General features: G+C 44.2%; 1 protein-coding gene across 1 annotated transcript in view; it reads right to left on the minus strand.

Annotated features, from left to right (window-relative positions):
* Positions 1-12,563: 12,563 nt before the first annotated feature.
* Positions 12,564-23,470, minus strand: part of CD300LF (CD300 molecule like family member f) — a 159,662-nt gene continuing 148,755 nt past the window's right edge. Inside the window, exons 3-4 of the mRNA XM_066235116.1 lie at positions 16,038-16,373; positions 12,564-13,069 (exon numbers count right to left, since the gene is read on the minus strand). Of these exons, the coding sequence (XP_066091213.1) occupies positions 12,891-13,069; positions 16,038-16,373 (515 nt within the window). The 3' untranslated portion in view covers positions 12,564-12,890. The remainder of the gene's footprint in view (positions 13,070-16,037; positions 16,374-23,470) is intronic.

Below are 23,470 nucleotides of genomic sequence, written 5' to 3' on the forward strand. Positions count from 1 at the left end.
AGGGCTCCCAGAAACTAGAAAAGCAACTTTTATCCAGAAAGCAATGAGGTTCTAAAGTCCTCTGGTGTGACCGTGGGGGGATTTGCAAGAAGTCAGGCAGGGAGGGAGAGGAACAGGACAACAGGTCAGGTCATCTGGCCTGCAGGGACCTTTGTCTAGAGTGGGTCGTGGCCTCTGCCCATAAACGAGAATGCGGAGTCCACAGTATGTGGTGAATCAGACGTCCTTCAGCGGTAGATGATTCCGGTCTTGAGTCATGTCGCCAAGGAAAACAGAAACCACCTTTCTCTGGACATTGTGACATGTGTACAGTGTTAAGAAGTACAGGTGATGGTGTCGCTACTTTTCTGCACGTAAAGAAATGTGCCCGTCCAGGAGCAGCCTGATTTTAGCGCCTGGCCAGCTGAGTCCAGGCCTTTGGGTTTCTGAGACCTCGCAGGCTGCTCCATGGAAGCCTGACAGCTGTTTTCCATAAAATGTGTGAAACATCGAATTGGCCTTAAGGCTGGAGAGACTGGACAAGACTTTCGTCCATTGTGGTTCATTCACGCCGAGATATTTCTGTGTATTTTCCCCCCGCAGTTGTGCAGATGATTTGGGTAGATTATGAAATGAGCAAAGGTTCTCGGAGCACCGGGTGAAATTTGAGTCTATGAAAGTTCAAAAATGCATTTGGGGAAGAGAGACAGGAGTTCACCACCCCGTCAGCCCTGCCTGTCGGGATCACTGATCGCTCCCCAGGGGTTGGTGCAGTCTCCTACACTTGGAATGGTATCAGTCATCGGATAGGTAAAAATTGGAAACAACCAAAAAGCCCTTCAATAGAAGACTGGATAAAGAAGATGTGGAACATATACACTATGGAATACTACTCATCCATAAGAAATGATGACATCAGATCATTTACAGCAAAATGGTGGGATCTTGATAACATTATACAAAGTGAAATAAGTAAATCAGAAAAAACCAGGAACTGCATTATTCCATACATAGGTGGGACATAGAAGTGAGACTAAGAGATATTGATAAGAGTGTGGTGGTTATGGGGGGAGAGGGGAGAGGGAGAGGGAAAGGGGGAGGGGGAGGGGCACAAAGAAAACTAGATAAAAGGTGACAGAGGACAGAGGACAATCTGACTTCGGGTGATGGGTATGCAACATTTTGAACGACAAGATAACCTGGACATGTTTTCTTTGAATATATGTATACTGATTCATTGATGTCACCCCATTAAAAAAATAAATGGAGACAAGATGGCGCTGGAGTAGGCGAACGTACCAGCATCTACCTCCCAGAACCAATGTGGATTACAAACTAATTTTATGAACTATCAACTGGAAAAACCAACTTTGGACTAAACTAAAAGGACTCTTCAACCCAGGAACGCTGAAGAAGCCACCCAGAGACTGGTAGGAAAAGCGGAAACGCGGAGAGGGCTGCCCAGCTTCTCGGAGCGAACGGCAGCAGGGAGAGACTCGCGTGGCGGGAAGTGAGTTTAGCAGAGGGGAAAGGGCCCTGAGCCCCAGGAACAAAGCCCCAGCCTGCAGCCCCAGAGCCCAGAAGAAGCATAAGGACAGTATTTAGCTGGAAACAAGTCAGGATACTGTTTGTGAGAGAGTCTGATTTCTCAGACCCAGGATCCTTCTTAAAGGGACCACGCAGAACATCTCTCTCACAAACACTCACCCGGGGCTCCTGGAGACGGAGGGAGAGGGGAGAGAACCACAGTAACAGGAAGAGAGTGCAACCTAGGAGGCATAGGGAGAAACATTTTTGGGAGATAGCCACTCTAACCCCTGGGACGAGTCACTCCCCAAAGCTGAAGTGAATATTTCCCCCGGAAACAGCAATACCAGCAAAGGGAAGCAGGAGAGCAGCCAAACAAGCTCCCCCGCGGCACTCAGAGCAGAGTCACATAGAAGGAGGGAGCTTTCGGGTCTACGGTAGTGAGTCTTAGGGTCCGAGCTGCAACGCCCCCACCCACGCGGCTGAGGGCACACCGGAGAGCGGGCGGCAGCGGGAGACAAAAGCGCGGTTCTGCTGGCAGGGGCGGAAGCCGGCTGGCCACCAGTGGGCTCAGGTGTGAGCTCAATCTTGCCCGGCTAGGGAGAAGGGGGCGTGCAAAAGCGGCTAAGCTCAGCTGCCGGCAGCCTGTAATCCAGCCTCCGGGAGAAGGGCGGGAAACCCAGAAAGGGTAGAAACCAGCCCCGGAGCAAGGGCAGAGGGGCACATTCCTGCCCCGCCTGTGCAACCCAGGCTTGCGGTCTGACTTGGTAGCAGGCTCCTCCCGCGGGGGTGGAGCCAAAAGCCCAGAAGAGGCGGAGTTCCGCTACGAAGCTGAGCTTGGGCACGCAGCCTTTCCTGGTGGTAGAGACAAGGCTAGCAGCTGTTCCTTGAGTGGGATCATCCTGCAAAGGCAGGGCGAAAGCTCGGAAACAGGCTGAGACCCGCAGCTGAGCAAAGGTGCTCGCCAGTGCCCTCAGGACCGAGCATAACATCACACACGGGGGCGGGGCAAAGGCCAAGGCCACCAACCCTTGTGCACCCGAGCACGTGATCACAGCCACTCTCGTGAAGAGAAAATGCGGAGGCAGAGAAATACAACACAAATAAACCAAGAGAAATCCCCAGAAAAGGACCTAAGTGAATCAGATATAACCAAATTACCAGATGCAGAGTTTAAAATAACGATTGTTAGGATGCTCAAAGATATTAGAACCACCATAGATGGCCATTACGAAAACCTAAATAAAGAGATAACAAATATAAAAAAGGACATTGAAATAATAAAAAAGAATCAGACAGAAATGACAAATACAATATCTGAAATAAAGAATACAATGGAAGGAATTAAAAGCAGGATGGATGAAGCAGAGAATCGAATCAGTGAGTTAGAGGACACAATAAATAAAGGCATGGAAGCAGAGCAGAAAAAAGAAAAGAGACTCAAAAAGTCTGAGGAAACTCTAAGAGAGCTCTGTGACAACATGAAGAGAAATAACATCCGCATCATAGGGGTTCCTGAAGAAGAAGAGAAAGAACAAGGGATAGAGACTTTGTTCAAACATATTATAGCGGAAAACTTCCCCCAATTAAGGCAGGAAAATATTTCACATGTTCAGGAAGCACAGAGAACTCCATTAAGGAGAAATCCAAAGAAACCAACACCAAGACACATCATAATTAAATTACCAAAGCTAAATGATAAAGAGAAAATATTAAAAGCTGCTAGAGAAAAAAAGACAATCACCTACAAAGGAGCCCCCATAAGGATGACTTCTGACTTCTCAACAGAAACACTTGAGGCCAGAAGGGAATGGCAAGAAATATTCAAAGTAATGCAGAATAAGAACCTACAACCAAGACTACTTTATCCAGCAAGGCTATCATTTAAAATTGAAGGAGAAATAAAAAGCTTTACAGACAAAAAAAAACTAAAGGATTTCACTACAACCAAACCAAGGCTGCAAGAAATGCTAAGGGACCTGTGGTAAACAGATCAAAGGAAAAAAAGAATATAGCAAAAGAGAAAAACAGTTTTAAAGAAAAAAATGGCAATAAACCATTACATATCAGTAATAACCTTAAATGTTAATGGATTAAATGATCCGATCAAGAGACATAGGGTAGCTGCGTGGATAAGAAAACAGGACCCATACATATGCTGTCTACAAGAGACACACCTTAAATCAAAAGATGCACACAGACTGAAGATGAAAGGATGGAAAAAAATATTTCACGCAAATGGAAATGAAAAAAAAGCTGGGGTAGCAATACTTATATCAGACAAAATGGACTTTAGAACAAAGACCATAGTTAGAGATAAAGAAGGTCACTACATAATGATAAAGGGAGCAATACAAAAGGAAGATATAACCATTATAAATATCTATGCACCTAATATAGGAGCACCTAAATATATAAAGCAGACTTTGATGGACTTAAAGGGCGAGATCAACAGCAATACTATAATAGTAGGAGATTTCAATACCCCATTAACATCATTAGATAGGTCCTCAAGAAAGAAAATTAACAAAGAAACAGCAGACTTAAAGGACATATTAGATGAACTCGATTTAATAGATATCTTCAGAACCTTTCACCCTAAAAGAACAGAATATACATTCTTTTCAAGCGCTCATGGGACATTCTCTAGAATAGACCACATGTTAGGGCACAAAAGCGGGCTCAACAAATTTAAGAAGATTGAAATCATATCGAACACTTTCTCTGATCACAATGGCATTAAACTAGAAATCAACCACAATAGAAAAATTGAAAAACATTCAAACACTTGGAAACTAAATAGCACGTTATTAAACAATGAATGGGTTAACATTGAGATCAAAGAAGAAATTAAAAAATTCCTAGAAACAAACGATAATGAGCATACATCAACTCAAAATTTATGGGACACAGCAAAAGCAGTCCTGAGAGGGAAGTTTATAGCATTACAGGCATACCTCAAGAAGCTAGAAAAAGCTCAAATTAACAACTTAACCCTGCATCTAAAAGAACTAGAAAAAGAACAGCAAGTAAAGCCCAGAGCTAGTAGAAGGAAGGAAATAATAAAGATCAGAGCAGAAATAAGTGACATAGAGGCTAAAGAAACAATACAGAGGATCAATGAAACCAGGAGCTGGTTCTTTGAAAAGGTAAACAAGATCGATGAACCCTTAACAAGACTCACCAAGAAAAAAAGAGAGAGGACTCAAATAAATAAAATTAGAAACGAGAGTGGAGAAATAACAACTGACACAACAGAAATACAAAATACTGTAAGAAAATACTATGAAGAACTGTACGCCAAAAAACTAGACAACCTAGATGAAATGGACAAATTCCTTGAATCATATAATCTTCCAAAAATCAATTTGGAAGAATCAGAAAACCTAAACAGACCAATTACAACAAATGAGATTGAAACAGCTATCAAAAAACTCCCAAAAAAGAAAAGTCCTGGGCCTGATGGCTTCACAAGTGAATTCTACCAAATATTCAAAGAAGAACTAACTCCTATTCTTCTCAAGCTATTTCAAAAAATTCAAGAGGAAGGAAGACTTCCAAACTCCTTTTATGAGGCGAGCATAATTCTGATTCCAAAACCAGGCAAAGACAACACAAAAAAAGAAAATTATAGGCCAATATCCCTGATGAACTTAGATGCAAAAATCCTCAATAAAATATTAGCAAACCGGATCCAGCAATATATGGAAAAAATCATACACCATGATCAAGTAGGATTTATTCTTGGGAGGCAAGGCTGGTACAATATTCGCAAATCAATCAATGTGATTCATCACATAAACAAAAGAAAGGAGAAAAACCACATGATAATTTCAATAGATGCAGAAAAAGCATTTGATGAAGTCCAGCACCCATTCATGATCAAAACTCTCAGCAAAGTGGGAATACAGGGAACATACCTCAACATGATAAAGGCCATCTATGACAAACCCACAGCCAACATAATACTCAATGGGCAAAAATTAAAAGCTATCCCCTTAAGATCAGGAACAAGGCAGGGTTGCCCCCTTTCACCACTCTTATTCAACATAGTTCTGGAAGTCCTCGCCACAGCAATCAGACAAGAAAAAGAAATAAAAGGCATCCAAATTGGAAAAGAGGAAGTAAAACTATCATTATTTGCAGATGACATGATATTGTATATAGAAAACCCTAAAGTTTCAGTCAAAAAACTACTAGACCTGATAAAAGAATTTGGCAAGGTGGCAGGATATAAAATCAATACTCAGAAATCAGAGGCATTTTTATACACTAATAATGAACTGTCAGAAAGAGAAATCAGGGAATCAATCCCCTTTACCATTGCAACCAAAAAAATAAAGTACCTAGGAATAAATCTAACCAAGGAGATTAAAGACTTGTACTCAGAAAATTATAAAACATTGATAAAAGAAATCAGGGAAGATACGAATAAGTGGAGGCATATACCGTGCTCATGGTTAGGAAGAATAAACATCATTAAAATGTCTATATTACCCAAAGCAATTTATAAATTCAATGCAATACCAATGAAAATACCAATGACTTACTTCAAAGACATAGAACACATATTCCAAAAATTTATATGGAACCAAAAAAGAACACGAATAGCCTCAGCAATCCTGAAAAGGAAGAAAAAAGCGGGAGGTATCACACTTCCAGATATCAAGTTATATTATAAAGCCATTGTACTCAAAACAGCATGGTACTGGCATAAGAACAGGCACATAGATCAATGGAACAGAACAGAGAACTCAGAAATAAACCCACAGCTCTATGGACAACTGATATTTGACAAAGGAGGTAAGACAATACAATGGAGTAAAGACAGCCTCTTCAACAAATGGTGTTGGGAAAACTGGACAGCTACCTGCAAAAAAATGAAACTAGACCACCAACTTACACCACTCACAAAAATAAACTCAAAATGGATAAAAGACTTGAATGTAAGCCGTGAAACCATAAGCATTTTAGAAGAAAACATAGGCAGTAAGCTCTCTGACATCTCTCGCAGCAATATATTTGCTGATTTGTCTCCACAGGCAAGTGAAATAAAAGACAGGATAAACAAATGGGACTTTATCAAACTAAAAAGCTTCTGCACAGCTAAAGACAATAAGAACAGAATAAAAAGACAAACTACACAATGGGAGAATATATTTGACATAGCGTCTGATAAGGGGTTAATAACCAAAATTTATAAAGAACTTGTAAAACTTAATACCAGGAAGACAAACAATCCAATCCAAAAATGGGCAAAAGAAATGAATAGACATTTCTCCAAAGAGGACACACAGATGGCCAATAGGCATATGAAAAAATGTTCAACATCATTAATGATTAGAGAAATGCAAATTAAAACCACAATGAGATATCACCTCACACCAGTCAAAATGGCGCTCATCAATAAAACAACACAGAATAAGTGCTGGCGAGGATGTGGAGAAAAGGGAACCCTCCTGCACTGCTGGTGGGAATGCAGACTGGTGCAGCCACTGTGGAAAACAGTATGGAGATACCTCAAGAAATTAAAAATCGAACTGCCTTTTGACCCAGCTATACCACTGGTAGGAATATACCCCAAGAACACCATAGCACTGTTTGAAAAGAAGAAATGCACCCCCATGTTTATGGCAGCATTGTTCACAATAGCAAAGATTTGGAAACAGCCCAAGTGTCCATCAGAGGATGAGTGGATTAAAAAGCTTTGGTATATATATACTATGGAATACTACTCAGCCATAAGAAATGATGACATAGGATCTTTTACAACAACATGGATGGGCCTTGATAACATTATACTGAGTGAAAGAAGTAAATCAGAAAAAACTAAGAACTATATGTTTCCACACATAGGTGGGACATAAAGATGAGACTCAGAGACATGAACAACAGTGTTGGGGTTACAGGGTGGGGGGAGGAGAGGGAGGGGGTTGGGGGAGGGGAGGGGCACAAAGATCATGGCTTTTCAGCATTTGCCATATTCCCCCCTTAATCTATAGACAGACAGCAAATATTTACGTATGGTGTTCCCCCTATAAAGACTGCTGTCTTAGGGACAAATGCTGACAAACTATTTCAGCAGTTCCTCCTTCTTCAAAGTCTTATATGTAAACATAGAGCTCCATGTTTCATAGGACATACTCAAGCTCACTCCATGCTCCCTGGTGCTTTAGCACAAGGGAATGACCTCCCCCCCTTTTTTATTTTTTTTTTTGTATTTTTTTTAATTTTATTTTTTGTATTTTTTCTTTTATTTATTTATTTTTTGTATATTTCTGAGGATGGGGATGGGGAGGCAAGCAGACAGACTCCTGCATGCGCCTGACTGGGATCCACCTGGCATGCCTACCGGGGGGGGAATGCTCAGCCCATCTGGGATGTTGCTCTGTTACAACCGGAGTCATTCTAGCAACTGGGGCGGAGGCCATGGGGCCATCCTTAGTGCCCAGGGTGGATTTGCTACGGTGGAGCCTTGGCTGTGGGCGGGAGGAGAGGGACCAGGAGGGGGGAGAGGGGGAGGGGTGGAGAGGTAGATGGGCGCTTCTCCTGTGTGCTCTGGCCGGGAATCGAACCCGGGAATTCTGCACACCAGGCCAATGACTCCGACGGGTCTACCATATCATGCTTTTAACTTAAAAAAAAAAAATTTACATTTCTTTTGAAAGCTGATGAACAGGAGACACCAAATCTACCTTCTTTTTAGATCTAGCTAATAACACTGTTCTGTCTTTTTTCCAAATAGCTCCAGATATATGGAAAAGATTCATATAGGCGGATGGGGATCCTCAAACCCCTCAGCGAGATCTTCTGAGAATGGCTTTTAAGATACCTAGAGGCAGAAAAAGCCCAATAGAGATCAGGGGGAACTACCAGCTTTTAGGATACACCCTTAAAGGCTCCAGCACCCCAAAGGGGTCTCATAGGATGCCATCTGGGTCCTGCTTCAATAGTGGAAAGGAAGGTCATTGAGCTAAAGCCTGCCAGGCTTACACACCTCTGCTGTGAGGAAACAGGGACACTGGAAGGTAGGCTTCCCCCTCGCTCCTCTAAGGGAGGGTTCAGTCTCTTCCAGGCCTGCTCCAGCCACCTATGACCTAACCTTGCCCAGAATGCTGGGGTTTGCCACTGAAGGCTGAAGGTGCCCAGGGCCGTCGACCCCATCTACGACACTGTGGACGAGCCTAGGGTATTTCTTCCAAGAAGCAGGTAAACTGATCTCATTTGCACAAGGGCCACTTAACTATGTTTTGCCTGAATAGTCAGGTTCTTTATTCTTCCCTCAAAGATCTCTGTTGTGGGTGTTGATAGTCCTATTTTCTGCTGCTTTGCTTAATATATAGTGATTCCTTTATTCCTCCTACCTCAATGCCCCACTCATATTTCAGGCTGGGACCTACTCTTAATTTAGAGCTCTCTTTCCTCCTTTTGCCAACTTGTATTATGAATTTACCTTTGCCACCCAGCTTAGTGTATCCCAAGGTTCTCTTTACCAGGCCACAGTCACAGAGCTCCAGGGAAAAGCAACCTGGTCTCAACTCTCCAGGCAGAGGAGAACAGAAGCTCCATATCCACGCATGCTGCAAATGGCTTTTTCCAGTCTACCTGAATCATTACCAGCTAGAAGCAGCGGTCATTGGGACTTGGACATGAGCTGCAAAGTACAGAATGGTGACAACAATTCCAGTGCCATACGGACTTTTCCTGTGGGGAACTTTCCTGGACTCCTGCTCCCTGTGACAGCTCCTAACAGACTGAACTGTGGTTGGGTTGCATTTTTCAGGGATTTGGCATGGTGAGGGGGCCAACTTGGACTTGGGGAACATGTTAAGGACACTACTCATTTATGGATTCTTGCTGTATTGGCCAAGAGTTTGCTTAAAGGCTTTTAATCACTGTAAAAAAATAGAGGACTAGATGAAGAAGACGGGGCACATATACACCATGGTATATTATTCAGCTAGGAGAAATGGTGACAATGGATCACTTATAGCGGAATGGTGGAGTCTTGGTAGCATTGTGCGGAGTGAAATAAGCGAATCAGAAAAAAACAGGAACTGCAGGATTCCATACATTAGTGGGACATAAAAGCGAGACTGAGAGGCATGAACAGGAGTGTGGTGGCTAAGGGGGGTGGGGGGAGGGAAGGAGGGAGAGGGGGAGGGGAGGGGGAGGGGTACAGAGAGAACTGGAAGGAGGGTGGCAGAGGATGATCTCTCTTTGGGTGATGGGTATGCAACATAACTAAACGACAAGATAACCTGGAAATGTTTTCTTTAAATGTATGTACCCTGGTTTATTGATGTCACCCCCAAAAAAAAAAATAATAAAAAAAATAAATAAATAAAATAAATGATAAAAAAATATTATTTCAGAAGAAAACCATTTCAAGCCCTACTGCCACTCATCTCTGTTTGTTTGCCTGTTACATCATAAAATAAAAATAATGTGAAAATATATATTCATATTTATGATTTTCTGCCTTTTGAAAGAATTTAGTTTTGTGCTTTTGCATTTTCTTTCATCCCTTGGAAGACGGGGGAAACCCATTACTGGCGGGAGCCCTGAACCACGTGAGTGAAAACCAGTGCATTACCGGGGCTGCGGGCTCTCAAGCCCCAGGTCAGAAACGGCCTCCAAGGACTTGGGCCCCAGAGGAAAGGTCTTTCCTCCTGCATTTCGGTTTCTTTCCTGCTGCACTGCGGCCTCCAGACAGAAGAAGAACAGGGGTTGTGCAGAGAAGGCGACACCAGAGCGAGTCCCAGAGGCCCAGGCATCACAGCTGTGGGTTCCCAGGGATTGGAATATTATTCCCTGAGCAGGGCCTACGCTGCCTCTAGAACCACAGTCCTTGCTGACCACGGTCACTTCATAATAAAAGTTGTTTTTCTTCTGTCTGAGGTTCTTTCTTTCAGACAAGACATTGATGAACATGGGGGCTAGTGCTTCTCAGAGTGGGGCTGAGTGTGCTTCCCCCCAGAGCTCCTCTGAGGCCTGTTCACCCAGAGGACAGCACCAAGCATGCCCAGGAGCAGAATACTTCCAGGAAGACCGGAGTGAAAGTGGACGCTGCTGAGCAAGGACCTGAGGGAGGGACAAGATGACAGAAATGAGCTGCCACACAGGACCCTTCTTCCCAGCTCTACCTCTGCCCAGGTCGTGGGCTCTATTAACCTATTGAGTATAAGCCTGGGACCCCAGCAGGGCAACACCTTTGGAGGGGACAGTCATGCTGCTCATAGGCTAAGCCTTCCAGGGGTCATCAAACTTTTTATAAAAACCGCCCACTTTTGCAGTGCTGGTAGACCTGGTCCCTACCGGCCACTAGTGGGCGTTCCAGCTTTCATGATGGGCCAATCGCAGCGCTGTTTGGTTGCACGGTAGGGACCAGGTTGACCAGCACTGCAAAAGTGGGTGGTTTTTATAAAAAGTTTGACGACCCCTACGCCATGCCAGGCACCTTCTTCCTACACCTCCCTCTTGCTTTCCCCTTCCCCTCATTGCAGCCTGGCCACATTTTTGCTTTCTTGGTTTGTTGGGTGTTTCTTGGTTTGCTTTGACTTCTGCTATAGTCCTTGCCCAGGGAGCTCGCCCCACCTTCTTCGCTGCCTGCTTAAACCATCCTCAGATTTCAAGTGTCAGATCTAATGTCACATCTTGGAAAGCTTCAGATGCCACATCTAGTAGGGGCTTAGATTTGCTCTGACCCTTTGTCCCATGGATTGACACCGATCCCTGAGGGTCTTTATGTTTCCTTCTTCCTCCGTATTCATCTGTAAGCTCTAGTGCAGTGGTTCTCAACCTTTCTAATGCCGTGACCCCGCAATACAGTTCCTCATGTTGTGGTGACCCCAAACCAAAAAATAATTTTGGTGGCTACTTCATAACTGTAATTTTGCTACAGTTATGATTTGGAATGTAAATACCTGATATGCATTATGTATTTTCCGATGGCTTTAGGCAACCCCGCCTGGGGTCGAGACCTACAGGTTGAGAATGACAGACACTCAACCTTATGACCCTTGGTTCCCCTCCCCCATCATCCTCAACACTCCTCCACATATCTGGACCTCCCTCCTGGGTTCCTTCTTATTTTCTCCCTCAGTCAGTTGAGGCCTCACACAGCTCGTAAATATCTCTGAAGCTTCTCAAGCAGAGACGTGAGTCTAGAGTCCCCCTGTTAGTCTCAGAGGTACAGGAGGAGCGTGAAGTTCCCCGAAGTAGAACACAACTTACTCTCCTTTCTGCTAAATCTAATACAGTAATCAGTTCAAGGTCACTCACCCCTAGCCAGAGATGAGTGTGGAGCTAAAGTCAGGGGTCTCAGGGAGGAGCAGCTCCTGCTGTGTTAAGCAGGAATCTGGGAGACTCGGGGCTTTCTGTCCAGGTGTCCCGTGTCTCCCTCCATACCTCGTGAGTTAGGATTTAGGAGTGACTTTCCCTTTGAAAATGCCAAAGAGTCTCATACAGACCCAGAGATTCCATGGGAGTCTCCACTGCTGTGTGACGGTCAGACTTGTCCTGTGCCGAGGAGGGCAGAGCTGGTGCCACCAATGCCCAGGGTAAGTACATTGTCTTTCTACCCTTCAAATCAAGCTGAGTTTCTCCTGCTCTGAGAAGCTAAGACAGTAATCTTCTTTTGATCTTCCACACATATGCCTGCACACATATTCCCCCTTTTCATACACATGCTCTCGGGTTCATAGTTCCAGGAAAGAGAAGGGACCCTGGACCCTTTATTCCCCACCACAGTGACCTCAGGGTGCACAGGGAAGAGCATTTACCTGGATCACTGGTCACTTTACCTTGGACCCTAGGGTCAGCTGCAGTTCTGTCAATCCCACACCTGTAAGTGTTTGCTTCAGTCAGTCCGAGCTCTGACATGGTGTATGGAGAAGCAGAGCTGGTATACTGAGTTAAGACGATGCAGATTGCATCCTGCTGAAGGAGGGGGCACAGGCCACCCACACGGGGCAGCAGGGAGCTCCCTCAGCAGCCCAGCTCCCACTCTGGGGAAGTGAAAACTAAAGAGTTTTAATATATCCACACAAAGGAGGTAGAGTCACAGGATTTATTGTTTACAGATCTGCAAATGCGGGTGGTGAAGAAGCAGCAATCCTCTGTCCCAGGTCACAAGGGAGCAGGAGACAGAGCAGAGGGTCGCAAGCACCTATTACTTATAAGGTGGTGAGGGTGAAGGTCTTTAACTTTTCATGGGTTCAGCTTATGTGGTTATTTTAAAAGGTGCCCTGGGAAAAATGAACAGGATGTTATGGAAGTGGGCCTTAGGTCAAGTCTATCTAAATCGCCAGACTCTGGGTGTGAGCAGGGTTGTCATACGCTAAAACCTCCAAGCAGCAACTCTTTGGAACAGACTTGGTTTTCTAATTCTGCATGGCCACGGTGAACGTGCGTTTCTCCTGATCGATGTACGCACGGCTCTTCTTTGCCTGCTTTGATCCAGTGGTCTGAACAAGGATGGTGCAGCTACTCCCATCAGCTTCTCCACACCACTGCTTCATGTAGGCCTCCCACCTCGGACCATAGTGACACCGTGCAGCCACTTGCTCAAGATGAAAGTGGAAGAAAGGAAATAATGTAGAAAATAATAAAAATGAGTGAAGTAGAAAGTAAATATGGAAAAAGCCAACAAGTGTTTAAAATAAATAAATAAAAAAGCCCAAGCAAAATACTTATAATAGAGACACAATTAAATAACCCATGTCGGGAGTGGAAAGGGGACATCATTACAGACCCTGCACATATTAACCAGATAAAAAGAGATAAGATAATAAGTGGAAAAGATAATAAAAGGATATTGTGTCAATGTAGTTGAAATTTAAGATGGAATACAAATTCCTAGGAAAAATACTAATGAACATTAAATGAAATAGAAAACACAAATAATCTTAGCATGAGGTAAATGAATCAAATCTATTATTAAAAACCTCCCAAAAACAAAACGCTAGGCTGATACAGTTTTTAAAAAAATTTTACTAAACATTTAAGGAAGGAATGTCTATCTTATACAAAAAAAATTTTTGAGGCTCTGGCCAGTTGACTCAGTGGTAGAGCATTGACCTGGCATGTGGAAGTCCCAGGTTCAATTCTTAGTCTGGGCACACAGGAGAAGTGACCATCTGCTTCTCCTCCCCTCCTCCCTTCTCTCTCATTCTCTCTTCTTCTCCTGCAGCCAGAACTCGATTGATTTGAGCATGTAGGCCCCAGATGCTGAGGATGAATCCATGAAGTCTCTGCTTCAGGTTCTAAAAATAGCTCATTTGCGAGCATCGAGCCCCAAATGGGCAGAGAATCGACCCTAGATTGGGGTTGCTGGGTGGTTCCCAGTCAAGGCACATGCAGGAGTCTGTCTCTATCTCCTCTCCTCTCCTCTCCTCTCACTTAAATTTAAAAAAAATTTTTTTAAACATAGAGAAGATGCAACTCCCAAGTCCAATGAATGAGACTAGCACAACCCTGATGCCAAAATCTGTCAAGGGCAAAGCAAGAAGGAAATGTATGGACAAGTGTAAGGCTTGAATTCAGGGTGACTTTTAAGCTAGAGCTCTCTTTAAAACTAAAATTCCCTTTACCCTATTTCTTAGCCAGACTCAATGCAGCACATTACACACACCCCCAACCCAATTGTGAGGTTGTAGTAATTGCCTTCCGATTCCCTTGTTTAATGGCTTCCTGGCCTTCATTTTGAAATATAACAAAAAGTTTATCTTGCAAAAGTCAGGAAAAGGAACCTAGAATTAAAGGAGTTTAAATCACAACAAGTGTTTATAAAAGCCTAGCTACAGGCCCCATTTGGGCACTGTCTTCTCATAAGCAGTCTTCTAGGACAGTGGTCTCCAACCCCCGGGCCGTGGACTGGTACCGGTCCATGAGCCATTTGGTACCGGTCCTCGGAGAAAAAATAAATAACTTACATTATTTCAATTTTATTTATATTTAAGTCTGAACGATGTTTTATTTTTTAAAAATGACCAGATTCCCGGTGTTACATCCAAGACTCACTCTTGACACTTGTCTCGGTCACGTGATACATTTATACGTCCCACCCTAAAGGCCGGTCTGTGAAAATATTTTCTGACATTAAACCAGTCCGTGGCCCAAAACAGGTTGGGGACCACTGTTCTAAGGGATCAGCTCCCTCCCTGCCCCCAGTAGCACCACCGCCCCATTCCAAGGGCAGTGCAATCCAGCAGGAGGAGGGAGGGGGGACTGGCCTGCTTGAAGCCTTGGCCTGCCAGGCCAGCCTGGGACCTTGTGAACTAGCACAAGCCTCCTTTAGATAGTTGAGCCTGGAGATAAACCATTTGGAGAAACTGTGGCGCTTCTTCAATCACGTACAAAAACAATACTACGTTGTACTATAGAGGCAGTGACGTCAGCCGCTTTTTCCAAGACCCCTGACTAACCTATAAAGACCCTACTCCAACCCTCCCTGGGGCCGACATGGCATTTGGGTCCATCTCAGCACACTTGCACCCACGCCTTTTAAGTAAACAATCCTTTTGGAACACACCAGCCTTGTGTTTTCAGTTCGGCTATTCTTGGTGATAGTTAGGCTCTCCTCCACCCATAGATGCAGGAAGGCTCTAGCCTGTCAGCTATGTCATACAGAATAAGACAGTCCAGACCTGGAGTTCTTTCCAGGTCAGACCTAGTCAGGGGTTTATACCGACCTGCCAGTTGCCAAGAGAAGCTGAAAGAGGCTTTCCCTTTTCCCAGTGGACCAGCCACCCACAGCTTTAACCTAACACAAGTATCACCCATGAACAAAACCACGAAAGTCTAAAACAAAAACTCAGCACGCTGAGTCCAGGGATATATAAGAAGGATAATACTCTCAGCAAGTTTTGTTTATGCCAAGAATACAAAATTGTTTGACCATTACCAAATCGATAAATGTAATGAGTATACCATATTAACAAAGTGAAAAATGAATAATCATATGATTATTTGAATAGACACAAAAGAAAGGATTTGATAGAATTCAACAGTCCTTTGCCTTGGAGAGCATTCCAAACCTCAGGAGTTAATCCCAGCACCCTGACTGTGCTGATCCTCTTTACCCCTAGGTGGGATATGAAACAACAGATGAGAACAGCTGCTTTAAAGTCCCAGCCACAAACTCCATGAGTAGCAGAGACATCTTGGCACCAGAGGTCCCAGGAAAGCATTGGCAGGAATTGAGATCTCTGGGTCTTATGGTAGGTCTCTTTAGCCTATGAGCTAAAATTGAGACCACCATATAATATGGGTAATAGAATAAATTAAGAAACTGAGCTGTTTAGATAAAATGTGTCCACAAAGGTTTGGTCCCATCCTGGAGGAGGCCCTGGGAGACTCAAGGACATCTAAGAGAAGCCTTGCCCCGCCCAATTCCATGAGACCTTAGGACTCAACCACCCACTGTGACAGATCACTCTGAGTGAGTTCAGTCACTGGAGAGGGGACCACAGGGACCAGGACAGAGCAGGCTCTGAAGATGCACAGCTGCACACACACAGTACTCTTACTTGGGCCAATGATCACTTTTACTTGGATCCCAAGGTCAGCAGCTCCGTTTCTCTCAATCCCACACCAGTAGACATCTGTATCCTCTTGTCTCAGCTTCTCCATGGTCACGGTGAACACGCAGCTTCTCTGATCATCCCTGATGGACACACGGTCCTGCTTCACCTCCCACTCTGTTTCAGTGGTTGTAACAAGGATCTCGCAGTACTTCCACTCAGCTCCTCGACACCACCACTTCCTGTAGGTCTCCCACCCTGGGTCATAGTGACACTGCACGGTCAGCGAGCTCTGCTCCAGACCACTCACTTCTTCTGGACCAGTGATTTCATATGATGAGCCTGGAAAACACAAGTTCATGTACCTCTCATCCCCACCCCAAGGGCAGGGCCACAGCCTCCTGCACTGTGAAGAGCTCCAATCAGTCCAAGGGCCTGATGCGTGGCAGAAACACACCTTCCACAGAACAGACCTTTTGTCCTTCAAATGTCCACTGGGTCAGAGCCACCACGAAGATCTCCTAAGGGCACAGCTACAAATCTCACAGGAACCAGTAAGGACACTGAGCAGTAACAGCTTCTGGCAAATCCCTCCCTCCCCATCCCTGTGGCCCATAAACCTTCCTGTTTCCAGCAACATCCTCTTGCAGCATCTCTGTGTGACTCTGGTCTCCTGGGAGGAAAGAGTAGAAGGTCCATTTCACAGGAGTGTGAGTGCTGCCTGACCTGTGCTGATGACCTCAGGAGGTCTGCCTGAAGCACCCACCTCTCCTGGCTGTGCTAGGCTGTTCCTGATGGTTCTAATGGTTCCATAGTAAACACCCTGGCTGGAGAGCCTTTAACATTGACCAAAACACTGATGCCAGCTATGGAACCCACATTGCACAGATCCTGTTTTCTCTATTGACTAGTTTCGATTTCTTTGTCAAAATGTTAGTATCTGACGCCCTATTCTGTTGGCTCAGCAGTAGAACATTGACCTGGCATGTGGAAGTCCTGGATTCAATTCCCAGTCAGAGCACACAGGAAAGCAACTATCTGCTTCCCACCCCTCACCTTTTCTCTTTTTCTCTCTTAGCCATTGCTCAAATGGTTTGAGCAAGTTGGCACCAGTGTGCTGAGGTTGGCTCCATGGCTTCACCGCAAGAGTTAAATGGCTCGGTTGCCAAGCAACCCCCCTAGTGAACTTGTGGGTGGATCCCTGTCAGGGCACATGCAGGAGTCTGTTTCTCTGTCACCTGCCTCTCAATATTAATAATAATAATAATAATAATAATAATAAAGTCAATATGTGAGTTAATTATGGATTTTTCTTTCTCTTCCTTTGATCCATGTGTCTATCGTTAGGGCAATCCACACTGTCCTGACTACCGTTGCTTTGCAGGAAGGCAGGAGTCATTGAGTAAAGCAGCATTTTGTTATCATATGTGTCTTCTGGTGCTTTCTTTTATTGTGTCATCTTTGAAAGATTCATGATATGGAGAAATGTTTCTTTATTGTAAGAGAAATAACCCTTCAGGTACAATGAAAAATGACAACTGTCACCTGGCCTCACTGACAGACCCTGGGAAGCAGTGAGGCCCTCGGCAATCTGCAGAGCCTGTGACCCTTGCAGAGACATAGCCCTGCTTCTGCATCTGCCCACTGTCCTTGTGTAAGTGGCGGCCTGTGGTTTCAGGTCTTTTCATTTTTCTGGAGGAGCAGAAATCTAGATTTTGTGAAGCATCTCTCAATTCTAAGCAACTGATTCACTATACACAAGAATAAAGTCAAGGCCCTGGCCGGTTGGCTCAGCGGTGGAGCGTCGGCCTAGCGTGCGGAGGACCCGGGTTCGATTCCCGGCCAGGGCACATGGGAGAGGCGCCCATTTGCTTCTCCACCCCTCCGCCGCGCCTTCCTCTCTGTCTCTCTCTTCCCCTCCCGCAGCCGGGGCTCCATTGGAGCAGGGGATGGCCCGGGCGCTGGGGATGGCTCTGTGGCCTCTGCCCCAGGCACTGGAGTGGCTCTGGTCGCAATATGGCGACACACAGGAGGGTCGCAACATGGCGACGCCCAGGATGGGCAGAGCATCGCCCCCTGGTGGGCAGAGCGTCGCCCCCTGGTGGGCGTGCCGGGTGGATCCTGGCCGGGCGCATGCGGGAGTCTGTCTGACTGTCTCTCCCTGTTTCCAGCTTCAGAAAAGATGAAAAAAATAATAATAATAAGAAGAAGAAGAATAAAGTCAAAATGAACTGATGACTTATATGTAAGACTCAAAACCAAAAACCCTTAGAAGATTTTACATAGGCAGTAAAATCTCAGACATTTCTTACAGCAATATTTTTTCTGATCTGTCTCCTTGGGCAAGGGAATCAAACAAAAAAATAAACCAATGGAACTACATCAAACCAAAAAGTAGTGTGATTATTTTTTGAATTTTTCCGAAGTGAGGGGAATGGCAGACAGACAGACTCCCTCATGTGCCCTACCAGGATCCACCTGGCATGCCAACCAGGGGGTGATGCTCTGCCCATCTGGGTCATTGCTTCACTGCAACCAGAGCCATTCTAGCACCTGTGGCAGTGGCATGGAGCCATCCTCATTGTCCAGGCCAGCTTTGCTCCCATGGAGCCCTGGCTGCAGGAGGGAAAGGGAGAGACAGAAAGAAAAGAGAGGGGGAAGGGTAGAAAAGTAGATGAGCGCTTTTCCTATGTGCCTTGGTAGAGAATCAGACTTGGAACTTCCCCACACCAGGCTAATGTTTTGCCGCTGTGCCAACTGGCCAGGGCCAAACTAAAAAGTTTTTTGCCCAGCAAAGGAAACCATCAATAAAATAAAAAGACAACCCACTAAATGGGAGGACATATTTGCCAATGAATATCTGATAAGAATTTTAAATCCAAACTCTATGAAGAACTCATACAACTCACCACCAAAAAAAAAAAAAAAAAAAAAAATCCAACTTAAAAATAGACAAAGGGCCTTGGCCAGTGGCACAGTGCATAGAGCATCAACCTAGAGCTCTGAGGACACCAGTTTGGTCTTGGGGTAGCCAGCTTGAGCCTGGGGTCACCAGCTCAATCTCTAGGGCACTGGCTTCACCCCTGAGGTTGCTTGTTTGAGCCTGGTCAAGGCACATATGAGAAGAAATCAATGGCACAACTAAGTAGAACAACAAGTTGATGCTTTTCTCTCTCTCTCTTTCTCTCTCTCTTTTCTTTCCTCTCTCTCTCTCAGCTTTTCTCTCTAAATAAATAAATAAATAAATAACCTGAATAGATACTTCTCCAAATAGGACATAGAGATTGCCAATAGACAAATGAAAATGATGATCAACATTGTTAATCATTAGATAAATGTAAATTAAAACCACATGTCAGAATGGCTATCATTAATAAATCAATAAGTAGCAAGTATTGGTGAGGATGTGAAGAAAAGAGAACCCTCGTGCATCATTGGTGGAAATGAAGATGGATGCAACCACTATGGAAAACTGTATTGAAGGTCCTCAAGAAATTAAAAATGGAACTGCCTTATGACCCAGCAGTTCCACTTCTGGGTGTATATTTGAAGAAATACAAAACATTAATTTGAAACAATATAGGCACTCTTAATTTTATTGCAGTATTATTTACAATAGCTAAGTTATTGTATCAACCTAATGCCCATCAATAGACATGTGTATAAAAAAGCTTTGGTACATATATGCAATGAAATATTTCTCAAACATGAAAAAGAATGAAATCTTACCATTTGCAACAGCATGGATGGATCTAGAAGGTATTGTGCTAAGTGAAATAAGTCAGCAAGAGAAAAACAAATACCATATAATATCATTTATATGTGGCATCTAAAGGACAATGTAAACAAACAAAACAGAAACAGAGTCATAGGCACAGAAAAAGACTGATGGTTACCAGAGGGGAGGGGGTTGGGACCAGGTGGAAATGATGAAGGCATTGAGAAGGACAGATTGGTAGTTAGAGAATAAATCGTGGGGATGCAAAGCATAGCACAGAGAACATAGTCACTAATACTGTAAAAACTAGAATTATAGGTGGAAACACTTTGCAAAGTTTATGGTTGTCTAACCACTATGCTGTCCACATGAAACTAACACAAAATAACATTGAGTGTCAGCTGTAATGAAAAAAATAAATACGTTTTAAAAACAAATGAAAATTTTAAAAAGAAAACACTGGCTTAATTAGAAGCAACAGCAACAAACACGACACTGGCCATGCCATCCCTGGTGCCGCTGGACCTGGAACCACATATGTGACTGGACCTAGGACCCCTTGTGCCGCTGGACCTGGGGCCCAGTGTGCATTTGGACCTGGAGCCCCCATGTGCCGCTGGAGTGCATCAGGGCCCAGCTCCAGGTGTCCATTCAGAAGGAGGGCTTTTGTCATGGTTTTCTTTGTGCTCTGTCAAGGTTTGATATTAGAGATGTGCTCATTTCACAGAATTTATCTGACAGATTTCCGTCACTTTTATTCTCTGAGATCAGAACATAATACAGCAAAGAAAATTTTGTTCCTATAGAATCCTAAGAAGTTATGTACAAAACTATCTGGCAAATTCTTTGCTTACTTAAAAAAAGTTTTTCATGCCCTGGATGGTTGGCTTAGTGGTAGAGCATTGGCCCCGCATGTGTGGAAGTCCTGGATTCAATTTCCAGTCAGGGAACACAGGAGAAGTGACCATCTGCTTCTCCAACCTGCCTCCTTCTCTTTCTTTCTTTCTCTCACTCTCTCTCTCTCTCTCTCTCCCTCTATCTCTTCCCTTTCGGCAGCCATGGCTCCATTGATTCAAGCAAAATTAGCCTCAGGCACTGAGTATGGCTTGTGGACTCTGCCTCAGGTGCTAAAAAAATGGCTCCATTCCCCGAGCAATAGAGCAACAGCCCCAGATGGGTAGATCATCGCCCCTTAGTGGGCTTGCTGGGTAAATCCTAGAGAGGGTGCTTGCGAGAGTCTATCTCCCTGCCTCTGCTCCTCTCACTAAGATAAAATTTTTAAAAAATTTTATTCTCCATGAATACTGACCTATTCAAGTATTTTTATTGTTCTTGAATCAAGTCTATTTTTTTGTTTGGTGTTTTCCAGAAAGGTATCTATTTTACAGAACATGTAGTTCTGTGATTATAAAATAGCCTTTTACAATTAAAATGTTCATAGCTGTTCTAATTACCCGTTTTGAATGTGTGCCCTGACTCATTTTTATTGGTTACATATACCACAAGACTTCTTGTTTCCCAATAAATTTATAGATTTAACTCTATCAAAGACAAAGCCAGCAAGGTGCTTTTAATCATATATATAACAGCTACACATATAATTCATATGTAACATATATATAATATATAGATTATTTGAATAAACAGATGAGAATTTTTAATAAAATAATGATGAGTAATGAGGAAGGACCTGTCCTGCCAGATTCTAAAACAGCATCTGGCCATAATAATAAAAAAAAAAAACAAGCTTCGGCATCTAGCAAGAATAGATAAACAGCCAGACCTGTGGTGGCTCAGTGGATAAAGCGTCGACCTGGAAATGCTGAGGTCGCTGATTCAAAACCCTGGGCTTGCCTGGTCAAGGCACATATGGGAGTTGATGCTTCCTGATCCTCCCTCCCCCTTCTTCTCTCTCTCTCTCTCTCTCTCTCTCTTTCTCTCACTCCCTCTCCTCTCTAAAAATTAATTAAAAAAAAGAATAGATAAACATCAACAGAACAGAGTCAACAGCCTAAAAACAACCTAGTGTATTTAAGAAGCTCCCATAAACCACAGAAGACTAAAATGATGAGAGGGGAAGGGATGGGTTAGGACATAAATGTTGCTGGATGCAGTAACCTCTTTGCCTGCTCCTGCTCCATTAGATAAATTCAGGGAGAGAAAAGAGGTCAGCAAAATATAGCAAATCAGTTTTAAACTAGAAGAAGGTAGAAGGGAATCTTTATAAAATTTCTGAATGAAAGAAAGAACGTTCTAAGCTGAAAATAATGGAAGACACCACACAAGAAGTCAGGAAATTTGACTATAGACAAATCTAACACTTGGACACACCAATAATAATAATAAAATACTAAATGTAGGTGGTTTCTAAAACCAGGAAAGGCAAGAAAATATAGTCTCCAGGAAGAACAAACCTTGTCAACAGCTGGATGTTAGCCCAGTGTGACTCATTTTGGATGCCCAGTGTCCAGAACTGTAACAGAATAAATTTGTGCTGTTTTTTTACTATCACAATGGGGAAAGGATGATACTGGCACTCAGTAGGTAGAAGCCAAGGATGCTGCTAAGCCCCTATAGTGCACAGGATACCCCCACAACAAAGAATGGTCTGGTACAAAGTGTTAACTGTGCCAAGCTTGAGAAACCCTACCCTCAAGCAAGCATAGGGGTACGGGGAGAAAATTCTCCCCGTGGACAAAGCTTCAAGCAGGGCACCCGACTACAAACTGGGCCTGAAAGGGCAGGTGGCCAGAGGAACCAGGTTGCTCAGGTTCCTGGGCAGTAGATCATGCACATCTGGATGACCAGGGAAGCTGACATTGTTCACAGTCTGAATGTCCAATAAGAGTTTTCTCAAGAGCTGGGTTTCCATCTGAAGCTGCTCCAATTCTGAAAGGTCTCTGAGAAACTCCCACCGATTGTCTCCAGTCTACATCACACAGTAAGTTCCCCAGGAGCTTGACAGGAAGCCGCTCAGAACCTCTTGTTTGCACATGCACCCTGCAATGCCTCCTGAGAATAATGGCTGCTCTTCCACATTCTATTCCATTTCCATTCATAATTCTCAACCCGCAGAGGGGAAGTGATTTGGAGAAGTGTGATATTGGATTTTTGTCTGTCAGGCAGAAGAGGACTTAGAAAGGTGTGGTAGTGATGTCAAATTGACAATGGATGAACTGTTCACCTCACCTTATCACCTGTGCGTTCATACTGTTATGTTACCCCAAATTTGTATGTTCAGGCGTTGACCGCCAATGTGATGGTATTTAAAGATGGGGTCTTCAGGAGGTCTTTAGAGTTAGATGAGGTCGTTAAGGTGGGAATGTCAAGATGAGATTAGTGCCTTTTTAAAAGTTTATTTATTTAATTTTTTTTTAATTTTTCTGAAGTTGGAAACTGGGAGGTAGTCAGACAGCCTCCTGCATGCGCCCGACCAGGATCCACCCGGCATGCCCACCAGGGGGCGATGCTCTGCCCATCTGGGGCATCGCTCTGCCGAAATCAGAGCCATTCTAGTGCCTGAGTCAGAGGCCACAGAGCCATCCTCAGCACCCAGGGCCAACTTTGCTCCACTGAAGCCTCGGCTGCGGGAGGGGAAGAGAGAGACAGAGAGGAAGGAGAGGGGAAGGGGTGGAGAAGCAGATGGGAGCTTCTCCTGTGTGCCCTGGCCAGGAATCGAACCCAGGACTCCCGCACGCCAGGTCGACCTCCTACCACTGAG

This window comes from Saccopteryx bilineata, chromosome 6, assembly GCF_036850765.1.
Source record: "Saccopteryx bilineata isolate mSacBil1 chromosome 6, mSacBil1_pri_phased_curated, whole genome shotgun sequence".
NCBI classification, from domain to species: domain Eukaryota; kingdom Metazoa; phylum Chordata; class Mammalia; order Chiroptera; family Emballonuridae; genus Saccopteryx; species Saccopteryx bilineata.